Source organism: Coffea eugenioides, chromosome 8 (assembly GCF_003713205.1).
Source record: "Coffea eugenioides isolate CCC68of chromosome 8, Ceug_1.0, whole genome shotgun sequence".
Classification (NCBI taxonomy): domain Eukaryota; kingdom Viridiplantae; phylum Streptophyta; class Magnoliopsida; order Gentianales; family Rubiaceae; genus Coffea; species Coffea eugenioides.
In genome coordinates, this window is record NC_040042.1 from 36,106,150 (window position 1) to 36,131,119 (window position 24,970).

General features: G+C 33.9%; 1 protein-coding gene and 1 pseudogene across 1 annotated transcript; both read left to right on the plus strand.

The window, feature by feature from the left end:
* Window positions 1-6,056: 6,056 nt before the first annotated feature.
* Window positions 6,057-9,161, plus strand: LOC113779984 (6-hydroxynicotinate 3-monooxygenase). The gene is made up of 4 exons (XM_027325807.1): window positions 6,057-6,453; window positions 7,450-7,754; window positions 7,848-8,058; window positions 8,582-9,161. Exons 1-4 carry the CDS (start codon window positions 6,199-6,201, stop codon window positions 9,089-9,091), a joined length of 1,281 nt encoding a protein of 426 aa, XP_027181608.1. The 5' UTR covers window positions 6,057-6,198; the 3' UTR covers window positions 9,092-9,161.
* A 295-nt stretch (window positions 9,162-9,456) lies between these two features.
* LOC113780654 lies at window positions 9,457-13,985 on the plus strand (annotated as a pseudogene).
* The last annotated feature ends 10,985 nt before the right edge of the window (window positions 13,986-24,970 follow it).

Genomic DNA, 24,970 nt, shown 5'->3' on the forward strand with positions numbered 1-24,970 from the left:
CCCAATTTTTTGTCGAATAACCGGAAAGATCCAATTGGTGTAAACCACCCTGATTAGTGTCAACTGGTTCCGGAATTTCCTGCCTCATTCCAAATTGACGCATGACACGATCAGAACAATATAGTTCGATGATGTGCCAGAATATAAGAGGGACTCTTGCCCGCCATATGAACTCTCCTCGTTTGCAGTAATCAGGTAGCCTAGCCAGTATACCATTGCTATATGTCATCCAAATAAACTGATACGATAACAATTAGTGTTAATCACATTTAATCCCCTTAAGGTATACCTCATTTCTCAGTTTACCCCCTAACCTTTAATTTTACTCACTTAACCCCCTATAGGACAAAATTGCCCTTGCATTATTTTGACTTTTTATTTACCTCGTTTTCCTTTCTTTTATTTCTTTTTCTCTTTCTTCTTTATTTAATTCTTTTTCTTTCTCACAAAAATCTTCACCTTAATGATTGAAATTAAAAAAGAGAAATTGCAGAGATCTATCTTCTTCTTAAATGATTAAAAAAAATATTCAAATCACTTTCCTAAAATACAATTTTTTTAGCCTTTCAATTCTTTTAATTTTGGGTTTTCCTTTTTCCTTTTTAGTTTCTCATTTTATTCTCAAAAAAATATCATAAGATGAAATTGTTTTCCTTTCTTTTATTTATTTTTCTTTTTCTTCTCTCTTTCATCCTTCCTAATAGAAAATTCCATTTCAACGAAAATTTTAGTTTTGAGTTTATAATTGCATATTTCTGGGTGAAGGTTTAAAAGGTATCAAAAACTAATTTTGATTTTTTGTATAATGCCACGTGTCACAAATTTCAATTGATGATTATTAATCAGGTCACAATTTCATCTTAAAATATTTTCTTGGAAATAAAATGAGAAACTAGAAAGGAAAGAGGAAAACCCAAAATTGAAAAAATTGAAAGGCTAAAAAAATTATATTTTAGGAAAGTGATTTGAATATTTTTTTAATCATTTAAGGAGAAGATAGATCTCTGCAATTCCTCTTTTTTAATTTCAATCATTAAGGTAAAGATTTTTGTGGGAAAGAGGAAGAATTAAATAAAGAAGAAAGAGAAAAAGAAATAAAAGAAAGGAAAACAAGGTAAATGAAAAGTCAAAATTATGTAAGGGCAATTTTATCCTATAGGGGGTTAAGTGAGCAAAATTAAAGGTTAGGAGGTAAACTGAGAAATGGGGTATACCTTAAGGAGATTAAATGTGATTAACCCTAACAATTATTTAGGTGTGGACCAAAATTACGATATTACTATAAAACATAATTAATTGAGATATAAGAGAAAATACCTGATCCATCCGTAATAAAGCTAGCTGCTCTCGATAATGTGTGTTGGATTGGCTAGAAGGGTCAACCCCTATTTGTTCGGCGGCCCATCTTCCTCCTCTAGGAAAATCCCCAATTTCTGAACATGGGAATACATCAGGACAAATCACGGGAATCCACTCCCATGCCCAAAGCTATGCCAGCCTTTTTTTTTTGGTCCAGTTATGTAGCTACTGTCGGGTTGGCAGCCCGGCAGCAGTGACACAACTGGCGGCTAGGCTGACACAGCCCGACAGCCAATCAATTTTTTTTAAAAAAAAATTTGGGTTTTGCTGCCGGGCAGCAATAGTTGGGGACATACCCCTTGTCAGACCTATAGATGTCCGATTTTTCTTTTTTTGGACAATATACTGAGTAATTATCCCTTTTCGAGTCCACAAGCTGGCTGACCCAAGTATTTTTTAAATAGAATTATAAATTTAAAATGGTTAATTCAAATTACATGATAGTCCATGGGTTCAAACGAATATACATACCATTTCTATTTCCTCCCATAAGTCCCACCAATGTGGCAATAAGCACTTGGGGTCTCATAACTAAAGCAGTAATTCAAACTCCCATAGTTAATATGAAACCTAATGTCAAAACAATCTCCCGACTCGTTTTTCCTCATTTAATACCACTTTTTACATAAACAATTGTACTTTATAATGAAATTTTATTTCTAAAATGAAGTCTCACGATTGGTACCTTTTCCCCCCATTGAAAGAAATGTCCATTTACATAATATGGAAACTCTTATCTCACTTGACCAAATCTAACTAGACTAAAGAGGTGCTTTGGTATCTCCTTTGGATTTTTTCTCTGCAAGTGGAATTCGAACCTTTGACCTACAGTTTAAAGAGGGACTTTATCTCTTTGATCTAGTTAGATCTGTATATTTGCTAACTTCTTTACACAGTCTTTTTAGACTTCTCTTCCCTATATAATAAGATATATTAGGTTATAGGAATGTTATCGTTGTGGCAAGAAAAAAATTAACCAAATTACTACGAGAAGGATTAAATGGCATGCCGAGCATTTTACTCAATTGTTGATTAAAAATCACCGAGCGTTTCATGGTTTTATATATGTTAACCAGCTTATATTAAAAACTCCCTTGCTAAGGCTCAAACAAATTGAAATAAGAGGCAAACTAAAACAAATTAAGATACAACTAGAAAAAAAAGGAATAATTTCAAAAACATCCCTCAAGGTTTCTAAATTGCCCTCAAAAAGTTGTGTCGAAAACTACTAAAAATATGAGGGAAAAAACAAATTGCTTGCACATATAATTTTTTCTGGTCTGTCTAAGTGCCCAACCATTGGGCACTCGTTAAGATGTAATTCATGTGCTAAATTTTTGAAAAAATAAAATTAATTTGGGAGAGCATATAAATGTAAGGAAGAGTAATGTTTGTTAATGTGTCCATGTACATGGTAGATTGACTATAATTTAGATATGTTAACAAGTGTCCATCGAGTACTTATTAGAAAAATTCATTTTTTTGGGTGCTACATGGTGCCAAATAGCTAGAGGCATATAAGTGCAAGGTGTGCTAAGTAGCATTTGTTGTAGTATTATTCAGCGAAAAACCAAAGTGGATGGAGGTATATAAGCTTATGCATAGGTTAGATTATAGGAATGTTATCGTTGTTGTAATATATATATATGTATATATAAGCTTAAGACATGCTAAGTAGCACTTATAGTAGCGTTATTTTGAGAAAAACCAAAATGGCTTTAGGAAAAGAACTTGAGGAACTAGAGGTTCCCTGTTCGTGATCCTTCATCTGATGAAGGATTTGTACAAAGAGATGACTGATACATCACAATTTTGGCTCCATTGAAATTACTCCAGTAAAAAATCAAAACTTTTTCAATTTATTTTAGATATTTTAGAGAAATATATTTTAGATGGCATTCTTATTTTGTTTTTAGATAATTTATCTTGTAGGATCTTTTATTCCCTTTTCCAAACCTTTGCTACTTAAAAAATTAGGAAATATTGGATTAACATAATTGTCACTTCAATATATAAAGTTCAACTAATGTTGGAATACATGCTTAAGTTGAAGTTGTTGTTTTAGCTTAGGTCGTTTTGATGAAAGGCTAATGTATGACTTTGTAATATTGAATGAGGAGACCTTTCATATAGTAAATTTCTGGTTTTATCTTAAAATATTTGCACATTTCTCTTATGTTGCTAGTGCAAGAGTACGTGCATTGCACGTTGCATGTATTTATTTTGGTGATATTCGTGTCAAAGATGTTCCTAAAGTTTGATATCCCAAAATAATCAAAGATGCAAGGTGTTAATTGAGTATTACTTGAGCTTTTCAGTATAATTAATTGAATATCAATTATTAGTTGATGACCTAATATATCTTTCAATCGGGAATTGAGAAAAAAATTGTCTTGCAAGTCTATAACTAACTTAATATGTCTAATAATTTTTTGATATGACCTAAAACTATATTAGTTTGAAAACTAATTTTATTTTTCAATTATTTTACATGATTTCAAATGACTAATTTTTGTAAACAAATCCTAATTACATAATGACATATGCATCTCTACGTTCACATGTCAAAACGTAGACATGAAATATGTGGATACGTGTTCTTATGTTTACATATATGATGTAGACATAGACTAATTCAAAAGGAATTTTATTTTGTTCCACTATTGATTAATATTTATGTTTGTCCAAGCATATTAATAAAGACAAAATTATGATATACCAATATGTAGGCCTCTTTTTCTCTCTTGTTCTAGTACGCAGCTCTATATATATATATATATATATATATATATATTAAAACATCATTTTTAACTACGAAAAATTATTGTCTTCATAAATACAACTTCTTAATTAGTGTTATCCTGGTTAGAAATCACAAGACCATGCAAAGTAAATTGAAAGAGTTAGAACCTATCCATAGAAATTATGGTGTGGCCAACATTCACTAGGATACTTGTATGATTCCAATAAGTGAGATTTTAAAAACCTCAAGGGAGCTAAGTGATATTATGAGAAATCTTAGGGGAGGTTTTGAAATTATCCCTAAGAGCTAACTATGATAATCGTTAGGGGACAAAATGAGAAAACAATAACATTAGGGGATAAAGTGCAAAAGTGGTATTCGTTAGGGGGAGTTTTTGTGATTAATCCTACAAAATATTAACATCTAAGAAGTAGAGAATAAATTCTACCTTCACAACAAAATAATAACCAACAATTACTAATTGAACGAAAGAAATCCTTCTGCAAAGTATTGACATTTTACAAACATTTTTCTTGATAACAGACAAAATATGATAAATTCCATGTTTTTGGTTCAGCTTTCTATTTTAATCATTAATTTCATTATTTGTTTCTCTATCACTGTGAACCTTTTCGTTTCCTTCTAATTTGACACATAATCTGCTCCATTTATCGATTTTGCAATTTCAATTTGCTAAAATCCATAAAATTGAAGATAATAAAAAGAGGACATAGCAATATAATATCAAGGAAATAGAGGAGTGAAAATAGATGCGAGATAGAGAAATAGGAATTTTTTTTGGGTTTTATATGTCTATTGTGTTAAATCGTGAATTGTCTACCAAATGAAAGCCATTATAAGTACTTTACTATAGCAAGGGAGGCAAGTGTAATTACTTAAATCTAATGGGAGCCGAGTGAAATTGTGAGAAACCTCAATGGAGGTTCCTAAAATTATCCCAAAAAAAAACTTCAAACAATCACTTCTCTTTGAGTATTGTCAAGAAAATCAAAACAAACAAGAAGAGATATAGTACGCCTAGAATGGAGCAAAACCTCTATATTTGGCTTGATATGTTGGTTGCTTAACCTTAATTAAGTTTCAATTTCATCAACTGACGCTTAACAGCTTAAAATAGGGATGGCGGGCATGATTGGGATGGGGGTTGAGGGTAGGCGGGGGGAAGGCGGCATTTTTCTCCCCTGTTAAAAAACGAGACGGAGGGTAGGGGAGTATATCCCCACTCCATCCCCCACCAGCCACCCATTGAAAAAATTAAATATATATAATTAAATATTTAATATTTAATTTAATTAGTTATAAACTTATAATAATGATATTATTAGTAATAAGTATTATATAATGTATATTAGTATGTATAATATAATTAATATTATCAATTATATTAATAATTATACATGTATACTTATAGAAATTATTAATTAGTTATGCTAAATTTACTAATACATTTATACTAAATTTCTAATTACACTAAACACAATACATTAATACATTTATACTTAACACGAAATATTTATTAATACATTTATACATTTACACTTAACACTTTTATTAGCCCATGTGGGTGGGCAGCCCCGGGGGGGGGGGGGGGGGCGGTGGGGCAGCAAGCCGTTGTCATTCCTAGCTTAAACTGGCTTTAGTTAGCATTGAACATCTTAGGACCAGCCTCAAAAAAAAAATCTTAGGGACCAAATTTCTTTTCAGTAAAACATTATGGACCATTCGCCGCTCAAATTTAGGAACCAAAATTACAATACTTCCTTGCAAATATGTTTAATTAAAGAATTAGCATTACTGCACGTGCAATAATGACAAAGGGAAGAATTTAATGAGTACAAGTTAGCTTAAAAACAAGGAAAAAAAATTAATTTGAGACCAAAACTTTGTAAAAGTGCAAAAAGAGAGACAAGAAAAGGATATAAAGGAGAATCTCCTTCTTGTAGTATTCAGATGATTCTTCTTGACCTCAAACTAACCGATGGAACACATCACCTTCCAATATAGCTCTAATCAATTCCGTTCCAGAAAAATTACAAGCACAAAAAAAAGAGATATTGTACTATAAGTAATAATAGATGAAGGGGTGGCAGAATAGCAGGAAGCCCAAGGCAGTGGTGGTGGGAGGAAGCATAGCAGGAATATCTTGTGCACATGCTCTGATTGAAGCAGGATGGGATGTTGTGGTGCTGGAGAAAAGTTGTGCACCCCCAAGTGGAAGCCCAACTGGTGCTGGACTCGGACTTGACCCTTCGGCTCAGAAAATCATTCAGACTTGGCTGAGGAACCCTCAGCTTCTCCACAACTCCACTTTGCCCCTCACTATTGATCAAGTATGTTTAACAAATGCCCTTTTGTAATTTCATGTTGAAGAGTTATTTTCCTGTTTGCTCCTGTTGATTGTGAGTCTTAAATTATTTGAATTTTGAAAGAACGGACTGGTTCATTCTCGATTTTAATTACTGCTATTGGATCATATTAACTTCTAAGATGTTGTGGATTGGCTGTTTTAAGGGAATTGCTTAGATGCTAATCTGAGTTTCAGCAAGGACTTATTTTGTTGTTCAATGTGGGAACAGTCTTGCAGAGATTGTTAAGTACTTCCTTTCTGTCCTTCTTTGGAAAGGGGTTGTGTAGAAGCGGAGAACTTTCAGTTGGCTTGGTTTGTCAGTCATTATGGTGTAGACTACCGGGACTACACAAATCTTCCAATTTTATTTTTAAAATGCAAGTTTTTTTAGTAGCAAAAAGGAACTGATTATGATGTGGGGGAATATTCTTGTTGATATGGGACTCGGAAGATGGATTCCAAGTCTTTCAACTTCAAGTTAGCAATGAAGCTAGCTTTACTGCAATTTAGAATGTTATATAAGCTTGGAATAGTCATCTCTGAGCTTTGCGTTTCCAGTGCATTTGATCGCAACAGATGCATTGTTCAATTTTCTTGCCTACCCTGCTAAGACTCTGGTCAAAAGATGATAGACATTTCTTCAGCACAAAAGCATTCGTCTCTAGTAAACCAAACCATATCATACCGCTATTGTAGGGTTGCATTTGTTGCAAAATCTGTTACTAATTTGCCTGTGTATGATATAAACTAGATAGACTACTTTAACTAGCATAATAGCATCACTTACACCATCAGTTAAAAAATGTGGTTCATGATTTTCATTTTTTATGGAAAGGATGATACTGCATTTGCCATCCCTGTATTATAGGTAACCATTCTGCCAATTTAAGTTTCAGAAAGATATCTTATATGTAAACTACGGGCTCGTTTAATTCATCATTTCAGTTAAAATTGACTTGCTCTATTTCTGTCTTTGTAGAACCAAGCAACTGATGGAGAAAAGAAAATCAGCTGGACTCTGACAAGGGATGAAAACTTCAATTTTAGAGCAGCATACTGGACTGATCTATATAGCCTTTTATACAATGCACTACAATCTGATACTGTTTTGTGGGGGCACTATTTCCTTTCATTTTGCATCTCTGATGACAAAACTAGCGTCACAGTTAAATGTAAAGTTCTTGAAACCGGTGACACAATTGACATAGTAGGTGATCTACTTATTGCTGCTGATGGCTGTCTTTCCAGCATTCGAAAGAGCTTCCTTCCCAATCTTAAGCTGAGGTCTGTAAATAGTAATGTCAGAAATTTTTATCTTAATTTTTTGCCTTAAATTTCCTGTATGTGATACTTTTTACATTGTTATCTTGTTCATAGATATTCAGGTTACACTGCATGGAGGGGTGTTCTTGATTTCTCAAATAACAAGCATGCAGAAGCTGTATTGGACCTCAAGAAGGCATACCCAGATTTAGGGAAATGCCTATACTTTGATTTGAGTTCGAGAACTCACAGTGTGATCTACGAACTATTGAACCAACGGATCAATTGGATTTGGTATATCAATCAACCTGAGCCAGAACTTAAGGTAATCTTTTTTTCTACCATTTTTTGATCAAAAGAGGTTTGTTTCAGCATGGTTCGTGTTTCTTCTAGGCTGATATTTTGCCTTGTTAGCTATGATAGGGTTATGCGAATATTGTCCTTCTGATTCTTCTGATTCCTCCCTTATTGGCTCAAGGGCCAAGGAATGACTTCTCTATCATTATCCAAATTTTTTAAAATATGCTTAACAGAACAAATTGCAACTGTGTGATCAGAATTAGACATTTCCTTTTTTAATATTTCTCTAAGACAGCCAACATTGAAGGAGTGAAGGAAACAGGGAAATGAAATAATACCTCCCTCATAAGCACAATGAGAAGAGGGAAATGAATGTTACCTTCTCAAATAATGGAAACATAACTATACGACTATCTAAGACAAACCCAATATAACTGATTCAATCAAATGTTACCTTCAAAAGAATGAAAGCAAGTTCGACTGAAACATGAGAAAAGCAATTAGCTCTTTATGCCTAAGCTGATGTACTTCTTGATCTTTTTACTTAGGGAAACTCAGTGACCATGAAAGTTAGCAGCGACATGATTGAGCAGCTGCATGAGGCAGCAGAAAAAGTTTGGGTCCCAGGATTAGCAACGATCATAAAAGAAACCAAAGAACCCTTCCTAAATGTCATGTATGATTGTGAACCTCTGAAGCAAATCTTTTGGGACAATGTAGTTTTGATTGGAGATGCAGCTCATCCTACAACTCCTCATGGTCTGAGAAGCACAAACATGTCAGTATTGGATGCTGCAGTTTTAGGCAAATGCCTTCAGAAGTGGGGGGTGGAAAATCTAAATTTAGCCCTTGAAGATTATCAGTCTATTCGGCTGCCAGTTACTTCAAAGCAAGTATTGCATTCTAGGCGGATGGGTTGCATCAAACAGGGTTTAAACGTTGCGGGTCGCAGACCTTTTGATCCAAGAACGGCAACGCCTGAAGAATGTGATGACCTTCAGCAAAAGAATATGCCTTTCTTCACTGATGTTCCTTCAATATTTGATGTAACAACTTAGAGCGGTTGGATTGTTGAGGAGATATAGCATTTTATGTATGAATAAAGGAACCTTAAACTATGTTTTTGTACCCTACACCTTTCCAGAAAACTGCACATAATGAAAATTTTACTTTAGGTCCATTATTACGTATTTGCTGCCCCTTGTGACTCTGAAGCATCGATAGGAAGAGAAAACAAAAAGTAAGAATTACACCAATTGGACCAAACCTGACAAATGTCAAGTGGACCTACCCCAGTACCCTCCAAATGATTCTACTTGGCCCCAAACGGATGGACCAATCATCTCCAAAAATGTCCAATCAATTCCATCCCAGCAAAACTACAAGCACGAGAAGGAGACAATAATACTCCAACTGATGAGATATGAAGGGGTGGCAGAATAACAGGAAGCCGAAAGCAGTAGTGGTGGGAGGAAGCATAGCAGGGATATCTTGTGCTCATGCTCTTATCGATGCAGGGTGGGATGTTGTGGTGCTGGAGAAAACTTGTACACCCCCAAGCGGGAGCCCAACTGGTGCTGGACTTGGCCTTGACCCTCTTTGCCCCTCCACAACTCCTAAGAACTCCACTTTGCTCCTGAGCATTGATCAAGTATGTTGAATATATAAAAACCCTTATTATGTTATCTTTCAAGGGTTATTTTTCTTTTTTCTCTTATTATTTGTACATCCTTCATGAGTTTAAAATATGAATGGTTTCGTTGATGTTTTTAGATACTAATTGGGTCTTATTTACTCCTAAGAAATTACGGACAGGCTGTTGTATGGAACCTGCTTAAATGCTTGTGCTAGTAAAAGTTATTTCCACTAATTTATTAGTCTCGGCAAGGACTTATTTAGACTGGTGTATGGCAATTGCTAAGACTAGTCCTAATTAGATCCCTTGTCCCCCTCTCCTTTTTTCTGCATTAGGAAAAAGGACTAGATCTTTCTCCCTTGTCTAGAACCCTATTAGTGAATTAATTGAAAGTACTCTTTTTAAAGGTGAAATCCTTTGAGGGTGACAAAATGGATTTCTGATTCCAAACAAAAGCAAACCATCAAATAGTCATTAAATTTGTTGGACATTTTGTAATTTAGTGTTTAAAATTACCATTTCTTACTGAACCAATTAGCTAGAAAGTCTTTTAGCCATGAAGCTAGCTTTAGAGTCATTTACAATGTCATAGAAGCTGAAAGTAATCATGTTTGAGCTCTGGAATTTAGATGACAGCTGATCGCTGCAGTTGCATTTGTTCTATTGTCTTGCCTACCCTTCTGGGACGCTTGTTAACAGATGATAGACATTGTTTCATAATGAAAGCATGCGTCTGTAGGGAACTAAATCATATCATACCGCTGTCCTGTGGATGGCATTGCTAGCAGAAACTTAGAATCCTTTAATTGAAAACTCAACTACTCTTGACTTCTCTATTTCTGTCTTCATAGAACAAAGCAACCTATGGTGAAAAGAAAATCAGCTGGACTCTGACGAGAGATGAAAACTTAAATTTTCGAGCAGCATACTGGGCTGATCTATATACTTTTTTACACAATGCATTATCATCTGATGTTGTGTTGTGGGGGCATTTTTTCCTTGGATTTTGCACTTCTGAAGGCAAGACTTGTGTCACAGTTAAATGCAAAGTTCTTGAAACGGGTGACACATATGACATAGTCAGTGATTTACTTATTGCTGCTGATGTCTGTCTTTCTAGTGTTTGAAAGAGTTTCCTTCCTGATCTTAAGCTGAGGTCTGTGAAAGGTAGTAGTCGATATCTCTTTAAGTTCTTGCTTTAAATTTCCTGTGTATGACATTTTGTCCTTGTTATCTTATACATAGATATTCTGCTTACTGTGCAAGGAGGGGTGTTCTTGAATTTTCAAATAACAAGCATGCTGAAGCTGTGGTGGATCTCAAGAAGGCAAATCCAAACTTGGGGAAATGCTTATACTTTGAATTGAGTTCAGGAACTCACTGTGGGCTCTACGAACTACTGAACAAACGGATCAATTGGATTTGGTATATCAATCAACCTGCGCCAGAACTTAAGGTAATTCTCTTGCCAATGTACTGCAATAGACCATGATTCTTTCAGCATAATGTGGTCCTTGTTTTACGCTGAAATTTTTCCTCTACATCTACTACATGGTTATGTCCAAATCATTTTTCTGATTGTTCTGTTTGTAAATACTAATTTTTATTTCTCGAATATCCACTGCAAATGTAGGTGTGAAAACCAAGGAATGACTTCTTCATCATTCCACAAGAAGAATTGACCTCAACTCCCGTAGTCAAGTTTGATTGCTTTTCTGGCTCCATTAATTGACTTTACCTTTTAATAATAATAAAGAAAAACCATAAAGCCTTGGGGAGCAAGAAAATGAAGGAGATATAAGCTGCACTCTATGGCATTCAGCACCATAGCTGTGTGTGTAATTTTGTTGGTGTTGAGGGCTTGGGAGTTTTGGGGGAAAACCAGTTCTTGAAATAAGAAAGAATTTTTTTTTCTTTTGGGGGGTTTTGTACGTGGGTGTCAGGGGGTGGGGCTTTATCAATTTTTTTGTCTAATTTTTCTTTGGCCATTAGATTCTAATTCTGTTTTCTTTCTTTAGTGAGGAAGCAAAGAGGATGATGAGGATAAAAATTTTGGTTCGCTCGTCGTGCATAATGGCTTATAGTATATATTTGCCTTGACGACCACCTAAAAATGTTTCTGAGTCCAGCTTGCTGTAAATAATTTGACAGGAGAAATTCCTTCTACAATTGGGAACCTATCCTCAATCAAGCAATTATCCTTCACCTTTAACAATTTGGAGGGGAATCTTCCAGACGAGATAAGCTTATTAACCACCTTGTTTTTCCTAGCAGTGGGATCAAATAAGCTAACAGGTCAAATACCTTCATCCATGTATAATATCTCTACGCTCACTTTCTTTACTGCACCAGATAATTTTCTTTATGGGAGCCTTCCAACCAACCTAGGTCTCAAGCTACCGAATCTTCAGATATAATAGGTATTGCTGGAAACCGGTTCTCTGGAAAAATACCTGTTTCAATTACCAATTGTACTAAGCTTGAAGTAATTGATCTTGGTGATAATAAAATTGAAGGCCATGTTCCATACAACCTTGGATATTTGCTGAATCTTAGAATTCTGAGTCTGCAAGGAAATCTCTAGGGTAGCAATTCAGCCGGTGATCTAAACTTTCTTGTACCTTTGACAAACTGCAGCAATTTAGAAATACTCTCTTTGGCTAAAAATAACTTTGGTGGTGAATTGCCTAATATTCTTCACAATCTCTCATATCAGTTGACACATTTATACCTATCAGAGAACAAGATATCAGGAGCCTTTCCAGCGGGAATTGAAAATCTTGTACATTTGTATATACTGTCTCTGGCAAATAATTTATTTACAGGTGTCTTACCAAGTGATGTTGGCAAACTTCAGAAACTGGAGGTATTGGTTGTTGACAGGAATATGCTTTCAGGACAGGTACCATCTACCCTCTGCAACATTACCAATCTATATGTTCTGAACTTGTCCAGCAACAACTTCCAAGGTGTCCACCAAGTCTTCGGAACTGTAAAAGTCTACAAATGCTGTTTATTTCACAAAACAACTTCAGTGGAAGTGTATCCCCTCAGATCTTTGGGTCATACAAATCGCCAACAATTCTAGATTTATCACACAACTCATTGAGTGGTTCCCTACCCCTTGAAGTAGGAAAATTGGCAAACATTCAACAGCTAGTTGTCTCCAGCAACAAATTTTCCGGAGAAGTTCCTTCAACACTTGGAGATTGTTCAAGCATGCAGTACCTTGATATGCAGAGCAACCTTTTCAATGGAACACTTCCACCAGCTTTGGCTTCTTTGAAGGGCATCCAGTTTTTGGACCTTTCACATAACAACTTCAGTGGGCAAATACCAAGAGACATAAACAGGTTGGTGTTTCTGAAGTTTCTGGATATTTCTTATAATGACCTTGAAGGTGAAATACCAACAGATGGAGTTTTTGCAAATGCGAGCCAAATAAGATTGGTAGGAAACAGTAAACTTTGCGGAGGCATACCTGAGCTGCAACTACCATCTTGTCTTGTCAAAAGAAAGAAGAAAGGAAAACGTCTGCTAGTAATAGTTATTCCCCTGGTCCTCATAGTGATACTAGTAATTTCTGTCACATTCTTTTTGTATCATTTTTTACATAAAAAAAGAGATAAATGTGTGAAAGAGTCCTTAATGATGCCCTCAGAGCCGATTGAGAAGATATTGAGAATTTCTTATCATGAACTCTACCATGCCACGGAAGGATTTTCATCCACGAACTTAATTGGATCAGGAAGCTTTGGAGTTGTGTATAAAGGAAAGTTAGATCAACACCAAGACAAGGAAGTTGCCGTAAAAGTTCTTGACCTTCAAAAAAATGGGGCTTCCAAAAGTTTTGAGGCTGAGTGCAAAGCATTGAGAAGCATTCGCCATAGAAATCTTCTCTCACTCTTTTAACTTATTGCTCCAGTATTGATACCAAAGGTAATGAATTCAAGGCACTAGTCTACGAATATATGCAAAATGGAAGTCTCGACATGTGGTTACATTCAGAATTAGCAGAAGCAACTAGATCAAGAAATCTAGACCTTCTTCAGACGATAAATATTGCAGTTAATGTGGCTTCAGCTTTGGATTATCTTCACAACCACTATGAAGTTGCTATTGTTCATTGTGATCTGAAACCAAGTAACATTCTTCTTGACAATGACCTTATAGCTCATGTGGGTGACTTTGGATTAGCAAAGCTTCTTCCTAGAACTGCTGACATTGATTCTGAGTAAGAAACTACCAGCAGTGCTGTTGCACCAAAAGGATCCATCGGATATGCAGCTCCAGGTAACAATTTTGCAATAGCTAGAGTAAATGCATTATATATTCTCTAAATATTCATGGTACAAAAAACACAATTATCCATTTTATCCTGTATCAAAAAAGAATTATTATGTTTAATAGCTACTTTTTGAAAATAATTTCTAATTAAAACTAGTAAAATAAAGCCATAGTAAGTATAAAACTTGACTCTGGTTGGTGCACTATTCGTGTTATGACTGAGAAGTAGAAGCGTATTCAAGAAAATCTCTAACTAACTTTGGAGGGTTAAACCTTCATAGAAACTCCAAAAGCCCTCATCTCTGTGAGTACAAAAGGAAAATTAATTTGCTCAACCTTGGGGAGGATTCCCCTTCGCTACCTCCACATAAAGGCAGCAATTTGCTTTGTCCTAAATGATTCATTTTGATTTTCTTTTAAGTTTACAAAAATCCCTAAAATTGAAAAAAAAAAAAATCTGCCATGTTTTTCTCGGATTGCGATGACATTGGAAATTATTGACTGTCAGGCGCCTGACCAAGGCCTTTTTGACCCAGCTGACTGCTTTTTTTTAAAAAAAAAAAAAAAAAATATGCGGCCGTGCTGAGTCAGCACGGCCGCTATAGTTTCAGAAAACTAACCTGTCAGAGGTACATTTAGCGGATTGTTTTTTTTTTAACCTATAATCTAAGAAATTAGCCCTGAATCGGTGATTCGATTACCTCTCTAGGTTGAGTTCCGGACTGAGTTTAATAACTATGGTATGAACTCCTATATAACCAGTAACTATGACTACATTTGTTGCTATACCTAGTGGTTAACTCCCCTAAAGCTAGCTGGTTTTCACAATTAAGCACATGGAAAGCCAAAAATTACTACATGAGACTGGAAATCGGGTTGATGGGACTCTGTGGTCAAGTAATAACTAGTAAGTCTAGAAACTCGGGACTCTAATAGAATCTTTTCGAAAATTCTTGGATCGATCAGTTTAGTTTTGTGATGCCTTATTAAGAGCTGTGTTTTGAAACTCGGATCAAATCGACTGGTTCAATCGATTGAATTGGGAACTAAGTAGGCATTCAATCCAAGTTGTCTTAAAAAACTGTGAAACAAAAATTCAGTCAAATCCGATTTTGACCGAGTTTGACCGAAATCCGGAAGAACAGCTTCGAACCGAGTATTTTTTCCATCTTTTTCTTTTTTACCTTTTTTGTTTTCCTTTTTTGATTCTTTTTTTTAATCACTCTCAAATCTCTTCATATATGCTACTATAAATCTCTTTCAAACAACTCCAATGGAAGATATAAGTTAAAAAAGGGATAAAACATTAAAAAAAGAAAGTAAAAAATTCACCTAGAAATATTTTATCAATTTTATGATTTGACCCCTAGAGTACTAGAAAACTATTATTACACCTAGAAACATTTTAGAACTTATAGCTATAGCCCTAAATTATTGTATTACTTTTCAAATAAGTCCTCCAATTTGGTTCTAAAATTGTCGAATATGCATTAAATTGTAAGTTGCATAAATTGCTACTTAATTATACAACCTTTTTTGTATTTTCTGTAAAGTATTTTAGAAATATCAAATATACATTGAACCTACATTTCTTAATATTAATATGTTTTTAGAAATTTTGCATAGTATATTAATTTTTAAAATTAAATATATTTATAACATCATGATGGTATCATCTGGTTTTTGGATGGGTTCGATCGAACCCATTGATCCCTGACTTCTGACCCCTGACCTCGACCGAGTCGATGGCCGGTTAGAATTTCAAAACATTGATTAAGAGTAAGAAAAGGATAGATCATAGGCTCCGTGCTATAGATGTCCCCGGCGACTTTGTTCCTTGAACTTTCCTTTTAACTAGATAGATTCTCCGGTGGAAATTAAAGGTGCCAGGACCAAAACAGATAAAAAGTAGAAGTTAGAGAAGTCGGAGGAAAAGTTGTTGAGTAGGATTTCCATTTCATTGTTGATTTCTCTCAGTAATTTTTAGACTTAATTGCATGTTGCCCCCAGTAATGCGGATTAAAGTAGCAATTGCCCTTTGTGTAATCAGAAACATACATATTGCCCTCTGCTGATAAATGGTCAGACATTTTGATTAGACTTTAAGGTATAAGAGGTGTGAAAAGAGAATCATGTCCTCAGGTACACAATGTTTTGAGAAATTTATTCTGGAAAAATCGTGTTGTTATACATTTTTAAGTACACATAATTTACACCAATCTTATCATATGAACACATACATTCACATTTATGGCATCCCTTGGATTTAAATTCTTTTTCAAATTAATAACATTCTTACCGAGAAACTAATAGTTGATGCTTCTCTTGACGAGTGCCCACTAGACACCCATTAGCCAAACCCTAACAAGTATCATAATGTCCAAGAATTGGTAATACAACTAGAAGGAATTTTGCATTTTCTTATGATAATTTATGATACATAAATATTTTTCATATGAAAATAACAATATCATTTAAATATCAGAAGGAATTATTTATAAAGACAAACAAGAAAAAATGGAAGTGAGATATTTTCTTATGAATATTTATTTTCCACTTTTCTGTAATTAGTAGTAAAAATAGAATGTTTTTTTACAAAAAAAAAAAAATATCGGTATATATATGTATGTGTGTGTGTATAATAATCAAATAATACCAACACACGTGCACAGAAAAGTGCACGGGCGCGTGCATGTGCACAAGTATTTCAATTTCAAAGAAAGAAAAATCAAAGAGAAATATATAGACTATATGTATAATATTGGTGTTATTCAATAGTGAAATATATTCTTTTACTTTTTTGTAAAAAAAGTATTCCATTTTTAATAATACTCTTCTTATTAAGAATAAGAAAGATGGAAATTAAATATTCATATAAAGTATTTAACTTTCATTTTTATTTCTTTCTCATTATTAATATTTCCTTCTGATATTTAAATGATATTGGTATTTTACAATGAAAAGTATACAAATAGTTTGAATTATCATAACTAACTAAAACACTTATTTAGCAAAAGTAGTTCGTGTAGTTTTATGATTATTTCCATTTACAGCTATGTCACCATTCCCTGGACACTATAATTTTCTTTAATTAAAAAATTATATAGTAATACCGTTTCCATACGATAAAACTATCAAAGCATTATGTATTCAATGGCGTAACAGTTTCACACTTCTACTTCTCATAGAATTCTAGGCCACGCATTCGGCCACTTGCTTGCATGCAGTAATTTATGTATTTTCTGATTACAAAAGACAATATGCTACTCAACTCATATTGCAGGGGAAATTTGCCACTAACCCTAATTTTTATTTCAAAGTTGAATACAACATGTCATATACGATAAATATCTGCTATATATTTCCTTTTGGGTATAAAAGTTTGCATGTCAAACTCATTCACCACTTAGAATTTGTTTTCCTAACTCTAGCAACACTTTCGCTTAACGTGTACGCCAAATATATTGACATCATGCTATCAATTTTCTCATTTCGTGATGTACAGTTACAACGTCTGCACAAAAAAAACTTTCACATCCATATAAGTATGTAACAATTTTTTTTAGTATATGTAGAAGAATTCGAACATGGGCCTTTCATTTACACTTCCTCCTCTAAACTATTTAACCCATCCTCCCTCCCCGGTATAAGTATCTAACGTATTTAACCATATTACTGTGCCCAAAAGTTATTAAGTGCGTAAAAACTGTAGATGCATATCAAAATGGGCTTTTCAGGATTTAACTCAAAAAAATAAGTGCAATGAAGAGAAAAAGTGTGCAAGTATTGAGGTTGAACCGAGACAATGGTGAAAAGATCGAGGTTCAACCGAGAAATTATTAGACAATTGGTGGAGCCCAAAATGATTCCCAATGTCATCGATGACCCAAGCCAAAGCCGGTCATCACGGCAGTGTTACCTTTTATCCTCCCTTAAATCTTGTTTGAAGTACAAGTAGAAATTTAATAATGGGAAAATTGCAGAAACCTCCCCTGAGGTTTCTAATACTAGCACTCACCTCCCATTTGATTTAAGAAATAACACTACTGACCTCCCTTGAACTTACTGATTCTTTGCATATTCAGTCCAGGCTAGAAAAAGTGCCATTAAAATATTTTGTTTTAGGGAGTGAGATGAGAAATTTGTACCAGATTTGCCCTTTGTATTACATGCCAAGTCGTATTAGTAAAGGAATGACAAAAGCACTACAAATTAATTAACAATTAATAAATTTTAAGGGATATAGTTTATGGGCAAATGGACATTACCTATTCAAAGTATCAGCTCTTTATGAGCATTTCACTCTCAATCATTTAATTTATGATAAATACATCAATGTTTGTAAGTAAAATTCAAAAAGTGTTACAGTAATATTCTTACAAAAATTGATAGGTTATGTATTTAATATAAATTAAATATTAAAAAAAAAAGAAAAAGAAATGGCCCATAAAGTATCAATTCTTTATGACTTTCGTCCGTTACATGAACAAGGTGTCGGCTCTTTATAGGCATTTTATTGTGAATCATTTAATTTATATTAAATAAATAATGTTTGTAACTAAAATTGAAAAAGTGTTACACTAATAGTTTTATGAAGGGAAACTGGCAGGTTTTGAATTTAATAAAATTTAAATATGTGAAAGTAAAAAAAGAAATTTCCCATAACATACTAGCTTTTTATGGGTTTCCTCCATTACATAAACAAAGTCTTAGCTATTTATGGGCATTTTATTTTGAATCATTTAATTTATATTAAATACATAAATGTTTGTAAATAAAATTCAAAAAGCGTTACACTAATATTTTTACTAAATGAAAATTGACAGGTTTTGTATTTAACATAAATTAAATATGTGAAAGTTAAAAAAAAAAAGAAATTGCCCATAACATACTAGCTCTTTACGGGTTTCCTCAATTGCATGAACAAAATACTAACTATTTATGGGGATTTTATTATGAATCATTTAATTTATGTTAAATACATAAATATTTGTAAATAAAATTCAAAAAGTGTTACACTAATATTTTTACGAAAGAAAAACTGGTAGGTTTTGTATTTAACATAAATTAAATATGTGCAAGTAACACTTACAGGTAGTTTAATTAGTTTAATTGGTTACTTAATTAGTTGACAAAAAATAAGATTTCTTTTGCAAAATTTGTTCATTAGGTTTCTCCAAATAATTAGGGTATAAAGGTAAATTTTCACAATCTTTTGTTAGCAAATCTGGCACAAATTTCTCATCTCACTTCTTAAAATAATATTTTAATAGCACTTTTTCTAACCTGGATTAAATATGCAAATAATCAATAAGTTCAAGGGAGGTCAGTGTTATTTCTTAAACCACGAGGGAGATGAGTGCAAGTGTCAGAAATCTCAAGGGAGGTTTCTGCAATTATCCCTTTAATAAAAGCAACCACCACTGTTTAGAAAAAAAAGATAGGCCATGCCCTCTTCTCTTTTTCTCTCTCTCGAGCGCGTGGAGGAATCTGGTAACTTCCGAGCAACTTCTTAGAGAGAATACTTAAGCAACACAGGGGATATTCGGTCCTTCGGCCCGACTAGTTCCCATGCAGTTCGGGAAAGGGCACCCCAATCCACTCCGAATATGATAACTACAGGATTCGAACAATGGTTAATGCCTTAAAGAAGGACTACATGACCGGTAGAGCTATCCCGCGGGGCTACCGAGGATTGTACTTGAGTGATGGTTTTTATAGTAAAGTGTTCCAATTCATAACGTGGAGACTAAAGCAAGATTATATATGGTATACTTGAAGGTTGGATAGTGGAACTAACCCTTAATTTGAATTGTTTGGATACTCTGTCAGAATGATAGGTTTGCTTGGATAGAGTATTATTTGAAATATTATTTGGAATAATTACTGTAGTACTTTTTGTGATATGATATATGTGAGATAAAAAGATAGATTGAGAAATGTGTTTATGATGCAAGTAAAATATTATTTTGAGATAATATGCTATCCAAACACTGATGTTATGTATGTGTTAATTGTTAAACTCATTATTTCTTTGTTAACTATTAATAGAACTAATTCTTCCATATTGTGTATTTGCCTACCTAGTGAATAGGAGTGCAAATGAATCGAGCAACACGCAAGCTGATCGATCAAACGATCTACTCGAACTGACCCAGCATTGCCTGAGTTTGAGTCGATCTCGAACAGCTCATTTAGCCAAACGAGTCGAGTATCAATCATTTTTAGTTAAACTCAATAGTTCATCGATTCTTATCGAGCAGTACATAAATTACATATATAGGTACTGAGTTTACATAAATTTCCAAAATGTCACCTTTTCTAATCGAGCTCAATACATCGAACTCGCGTTCGAGCTTGATTGAGCTCGAATCGAACTCGAGCATTTTAGAAATCTTAGTGAATCGAATTCAACATGTAGAATTTCAAATTCAATCGAGTCGAGCTTGATTTTGTGCAATGCTATATCAATTCAAGCTCAAATATAGCACTGCTCGAGATCGACTCGACTCGTTTATATCCCAACTAGTGAGACAAACAGTTACAAACTTTTTTGTTTCCAACCTATTGACGCAATCAATAGCTCGAACTAAATATCCAAGTTGCTGATGGGAACTGATTTGTAACGAACTCATGTCCAATGGTTATTGAACTGTTACTAATTTGTTATGTCTATATTATTGTTACATAATTTTTTCTATCAAACGCATTATTGTACTAACGTATTTAGACAGGTAGACGGGATCTTGGACTACTTTTTGGTCATGTAATCACCTATACTTCTTTGTTGAACCTTTCAAAGAATGGAACCTTTTACGAGGAGGACTTCGATCATAGCAAGGGTTTACAGGAGGGAGGCGGAAGGCTTGACACATGCTTTTGTTACTCTGGACTATATGTTTAGATGCAGATAATGTTGGGACTACACTTTTGATCTCTAACATTGTACTTAGATTTTAAGACAATTATGTTGTGCATGCAGTTTTTGTAAATAGGTTTGATCTTAAGAATTGTATGGATGGAGCGTTACTTGGCTAAGGTTGTAATTACCGTAAATGGCTAAAGTGTAAGGGTCTGTTTGGTAACATAAAAAAGTGTTGAAACTGAATCTTTTCATACATTCAGATATTTTGAGTGTTTGATAAATAAAAATTCATATGCTGAATATGTTAAATAGTGTTGAACTTGTGTGTATTTTTTTCAGCACAAGAATCCTAATTAAATGTTTAATTCTGATAAGAATCAATATAATTATTTCAACTACCTTATCTTATCTACCAAATCTATTCTTATTTGTTAATTATGTTCAAAATCCTTATCTAATTAAACAACCTGATATTCTCTATCTAACGATTGTCTGTTTCTTTTTTCTCCCTTTTTAATGATTTTCACATTTTCTCCATACTCCTCATATAATTTATTTTATCTTTTATATTAATTTGATTTAAAAATAAATATTATCATTTTCATATCTAACAATTTTAAGCTAATGAAATTATAGGCTCTATTTCTTTTTTGAATGAAAAGATATAAGGGCAAAATTGTCAAATAAAACTTATTAAGCATTCAGTTATAAATATTTATCAAACAGTATAAATAAATTTAGTATTAAAATTCAGACATTCATATGTTTCTTTTCAATACTTAAAATTCAGCAAATTAAAAGTCGATCTCTTTGATAACATACAAAAGTACTAAAACTAAATCTTTTCAGACATTCAGATGTTTTGAATGTTTAATAAATGAAAATCCATTTGTTGAATTTGTTAAACAGTGCTGAACTTGTGTGTATTTTTTTCAGCACAAGAATCCTAACTGAATGCTTAATTCTGATAAAAATCAATAAAATTACTTCAACTACCTTATCTTATCTACCAAATCTATTCTTGTTTGTTAATTATGTTCAAAATTCTTATCTAATTAAATAATCGGATATTCTCTATCTAACGATTTTCTATTTCTCTTTTCTCTCTTTTTAATGACTTTTACATCTTCTCCATACTCCTCATATAATATATTTCATCTTTTATATTAATTTGAATTAAAAATAAATATTGTCATTTTCATACCTAACAATTTTAAATTACTTAAATCACAAATTTTATTTCTTTTTTGAATGAAAAGATATAAGGACAAAATTGTCAAATTATACTTACTAAGCATTCATTTATAAATATTTATCAAACAGTATAAATAAATTTAACATTAAAATTTAAATATTCATATATTTCTTTTCAGTGCTTAAAATTCAGCAAATTAATTATTTCAATATTTAAATTTCAGAATTCAGACTTTAAAATTCAGATTCAATTTTATCAAACGGAACCTAAGTTAACATGAGGTTTCAGTGGCTAATTCCACTCAGGGTGTGACATAATTAATTATGCACACTAATCTGGCATAGAATCTCCCCCAGCCTAGTAATATGTTACAGAAACTCCTCAAGGCTTACAGACCAACTAACATATGGACATATAGCTGTTGTGGACATACATATAGCTGATTTTCCAAACAGTTTCAATACCATTATTTGGAACCATATTACAAGAATACGTGGCAAGAATATTCACACGCCTGAAATGTTTGCCATGAAGAGCAAAAAGCCTTAAACCATTTGGAAATGGTTGACAGTAGTACCTATTACCCAATCACCAAACACATCAAAAAGGGACAAATGCTTTGTTAGATGTGCATAATTGGTATTTCAGCTTCACTTGGCAGTTGACGCAGCCAAAAATAGAAAAGATCAGCTCCAAACAGACATATCAGGCGTTTCCCCCGGCCTGCAACGAACATAAAGTAAACGTTTATTGATCAGCTGGTCTATAATTAGTTCTTTTTGTATGTCATGATGGTGTTGCTGCACTAATCTTTGGTGACTAATAAAAAGAGTGATATTAGAGTGACTAACCAAACTTGCTGGGCCTTGCTTATATCTCCTCTTCGATCATTCCCAGTCCCACTTTCACAAGTATTTGAATGAAAGATTAAGAGGGACTAAGGTCTAAGAGAAGAACTTGAGTCTGCAAAAGTTGAATGCTCTTTTGCCTCGAATAATGACACGACCGTGCTGGTTTCTGTCGCAGATGACTTTTCGCGTAGGTCATCAAGTGGACTGGAAAGATGTAGTTACCTGTCCAAACTCCATTTGCATACACCATTACTAATACTTCGTCAAAATCAAGAAGATCCTGTTTGGCCTTTACTCTTATGGATCCAACTGGCTTTATCCTGATAATTTTCTCAAATTTGTCCGGTCTAGCAGGCTGAACCCATATCCTCAGCTCTATGCTGTAGTAAGTCCTGTTTTCTAGTATACTGCTTACCGCCCATTTTTCTATGCAACCCACAACTTGAAACTAACTAGAATTTGAAAAGATTAAAGACTAGCAGTGCTCGTGTGCTGGTGTATGAACTGAACTCTAAGAGGGAGAAAGACTGCAATAGTGCTCGTGTGATGGTGTTAGCAAAAACTTTTTTTTTTTTTTTGTTAGCAAAAACTATTTGCTCGTAATATCCTTAGGTCTAAAATGTGAGGAAAGTGGACGCCTTCGATGCCTATTGTACTACTAATTTATAGAGGAAATTTGTCCACTGCTTCTCAACTCAATTAAGTGAGAAATTGAACCAAATAAATTAAGGGCCTTTCTTTGGCGTTTGCATTAACTGATTGTGGTGGAATGTGACTATAAAGAAGAATCAGAATATGATAAAATTATACTTGGTTAGATTCTAGATATTAACTTTTTGGGAAAATTGCAGAAACCTCCCCTGAAACTACTGACAGTTGCACTGAGCTCCCCTCTAAGTTCTGAAATGGCAGATAGCACCCCTCAACAGGAACATTAAGTTGCAAAATCAGTCCAGGCAGCTTCAATTCCCATTAAAAAATTAGCTGTACAAGTGAGATAAAAAATTTGTTCCAAATTTGCCCTGATGTTGGTTGACAAGTAGTATTAACAAGGGAGGGGCTTTTTCATTAAGCACAAGGAAGTTCAGGGGGTATAAATGCAACAACATGCTTCCAGATGATGACCTGCAACAACTTCATTTGCTGAGAAACCAACGGCTACTTAACGGCTAATTGATGTAACTAAGGCACTAGCTTATAAACGATGGTCAGTAGCAAAATGAATACCAGAATCTGGACTCATGTATGCAGCAGCAATTTTCCAGCTCAAAACACAGCTTGCTTGATACTCAGTTTGGCAGTTTCAAGTCATATTGCAGAAATCAGAAAATGGCTTCTTCCAGCCACAGGAGAACATCATGGAACTCTCCTACATCCTTCACAATACAAAACAAATATTGCTGGTGCAATAGAAAGGCAACATTGAAGATTTCTGAGTCTGAAAACAACCCCAACAAATTATACTTTTTTGGGTAAACAACAAAAAAGCCCCCTGTGGTTAGGCAATCATACATAAAAACCCCTTGTGGTTTCATATCATACCAGTCGATACCCCGTGGTTTGAATTAACCTGAAAAGTGGACGGAAATCGTCAAATATTCGGCGTGTGTCTTAAACGAACTGCAAAGGCGCGTGCATATGCGAAAAACAGATTTCCACCACAAACTTTCACCTGATATGCCTATTTTAGCCTTCACTCTTTAATAATAAGAGACCAGCTTCCGTTTCTTCTGAGTCTTCATTCAATCTGTTTCCAGATTATTCATTAACTACTGTAGACACCAAATTTTTAGTGTATTTTTATTTACTGTTATTTTTATTTTTCATGCTAGTTTTTATTTACTTTTAGTCTTTTATTTTTGTTTTAAGTCATTTTAGCATAGAATTTATTTTAAAAAAAAAAAAAAGAGGGAAACCCGCAAGCGGGTTTCAGGCTATTTAACAAATTACTTAAAAAAAAAAATTTTTTTTTACATGCAAGCTGCGTTGAGTTGCACATGCCCATCGGAGGGCCCTAGGATGCCCAGCAAAACCTCCCCTCTCATCCTCACCCTTCAGGTGAGGGTTTGAGAGTATGTGTTTGATATAAATAGAACAGAAACG

Bases quoted from the DNA above. Each gene is read 5' to 3' on its own strand.
- LOC113779984 (XM_027325807.1), top strand. From the start codon at position 6,199: ATGAAGGGGTGGCAGAATAGCAGGAAGCCCAAGGCAGTGGTGGTGGGA. The intron at 7,755-7,847 runs GTCTGTAAATAG...TCTTGTTCATAG, and splicing joins CTTCCCAATCTTAAGCTGAG to ATATTCAGGTTACACTGCAT. The intron at 8,059-8,581 runs GTAATCTTTTTT...CTTTTTACTTAG, and splicing joins AACCTGAGCCAGAACTTAAG to GGAAACTCAGTGACCATGAA.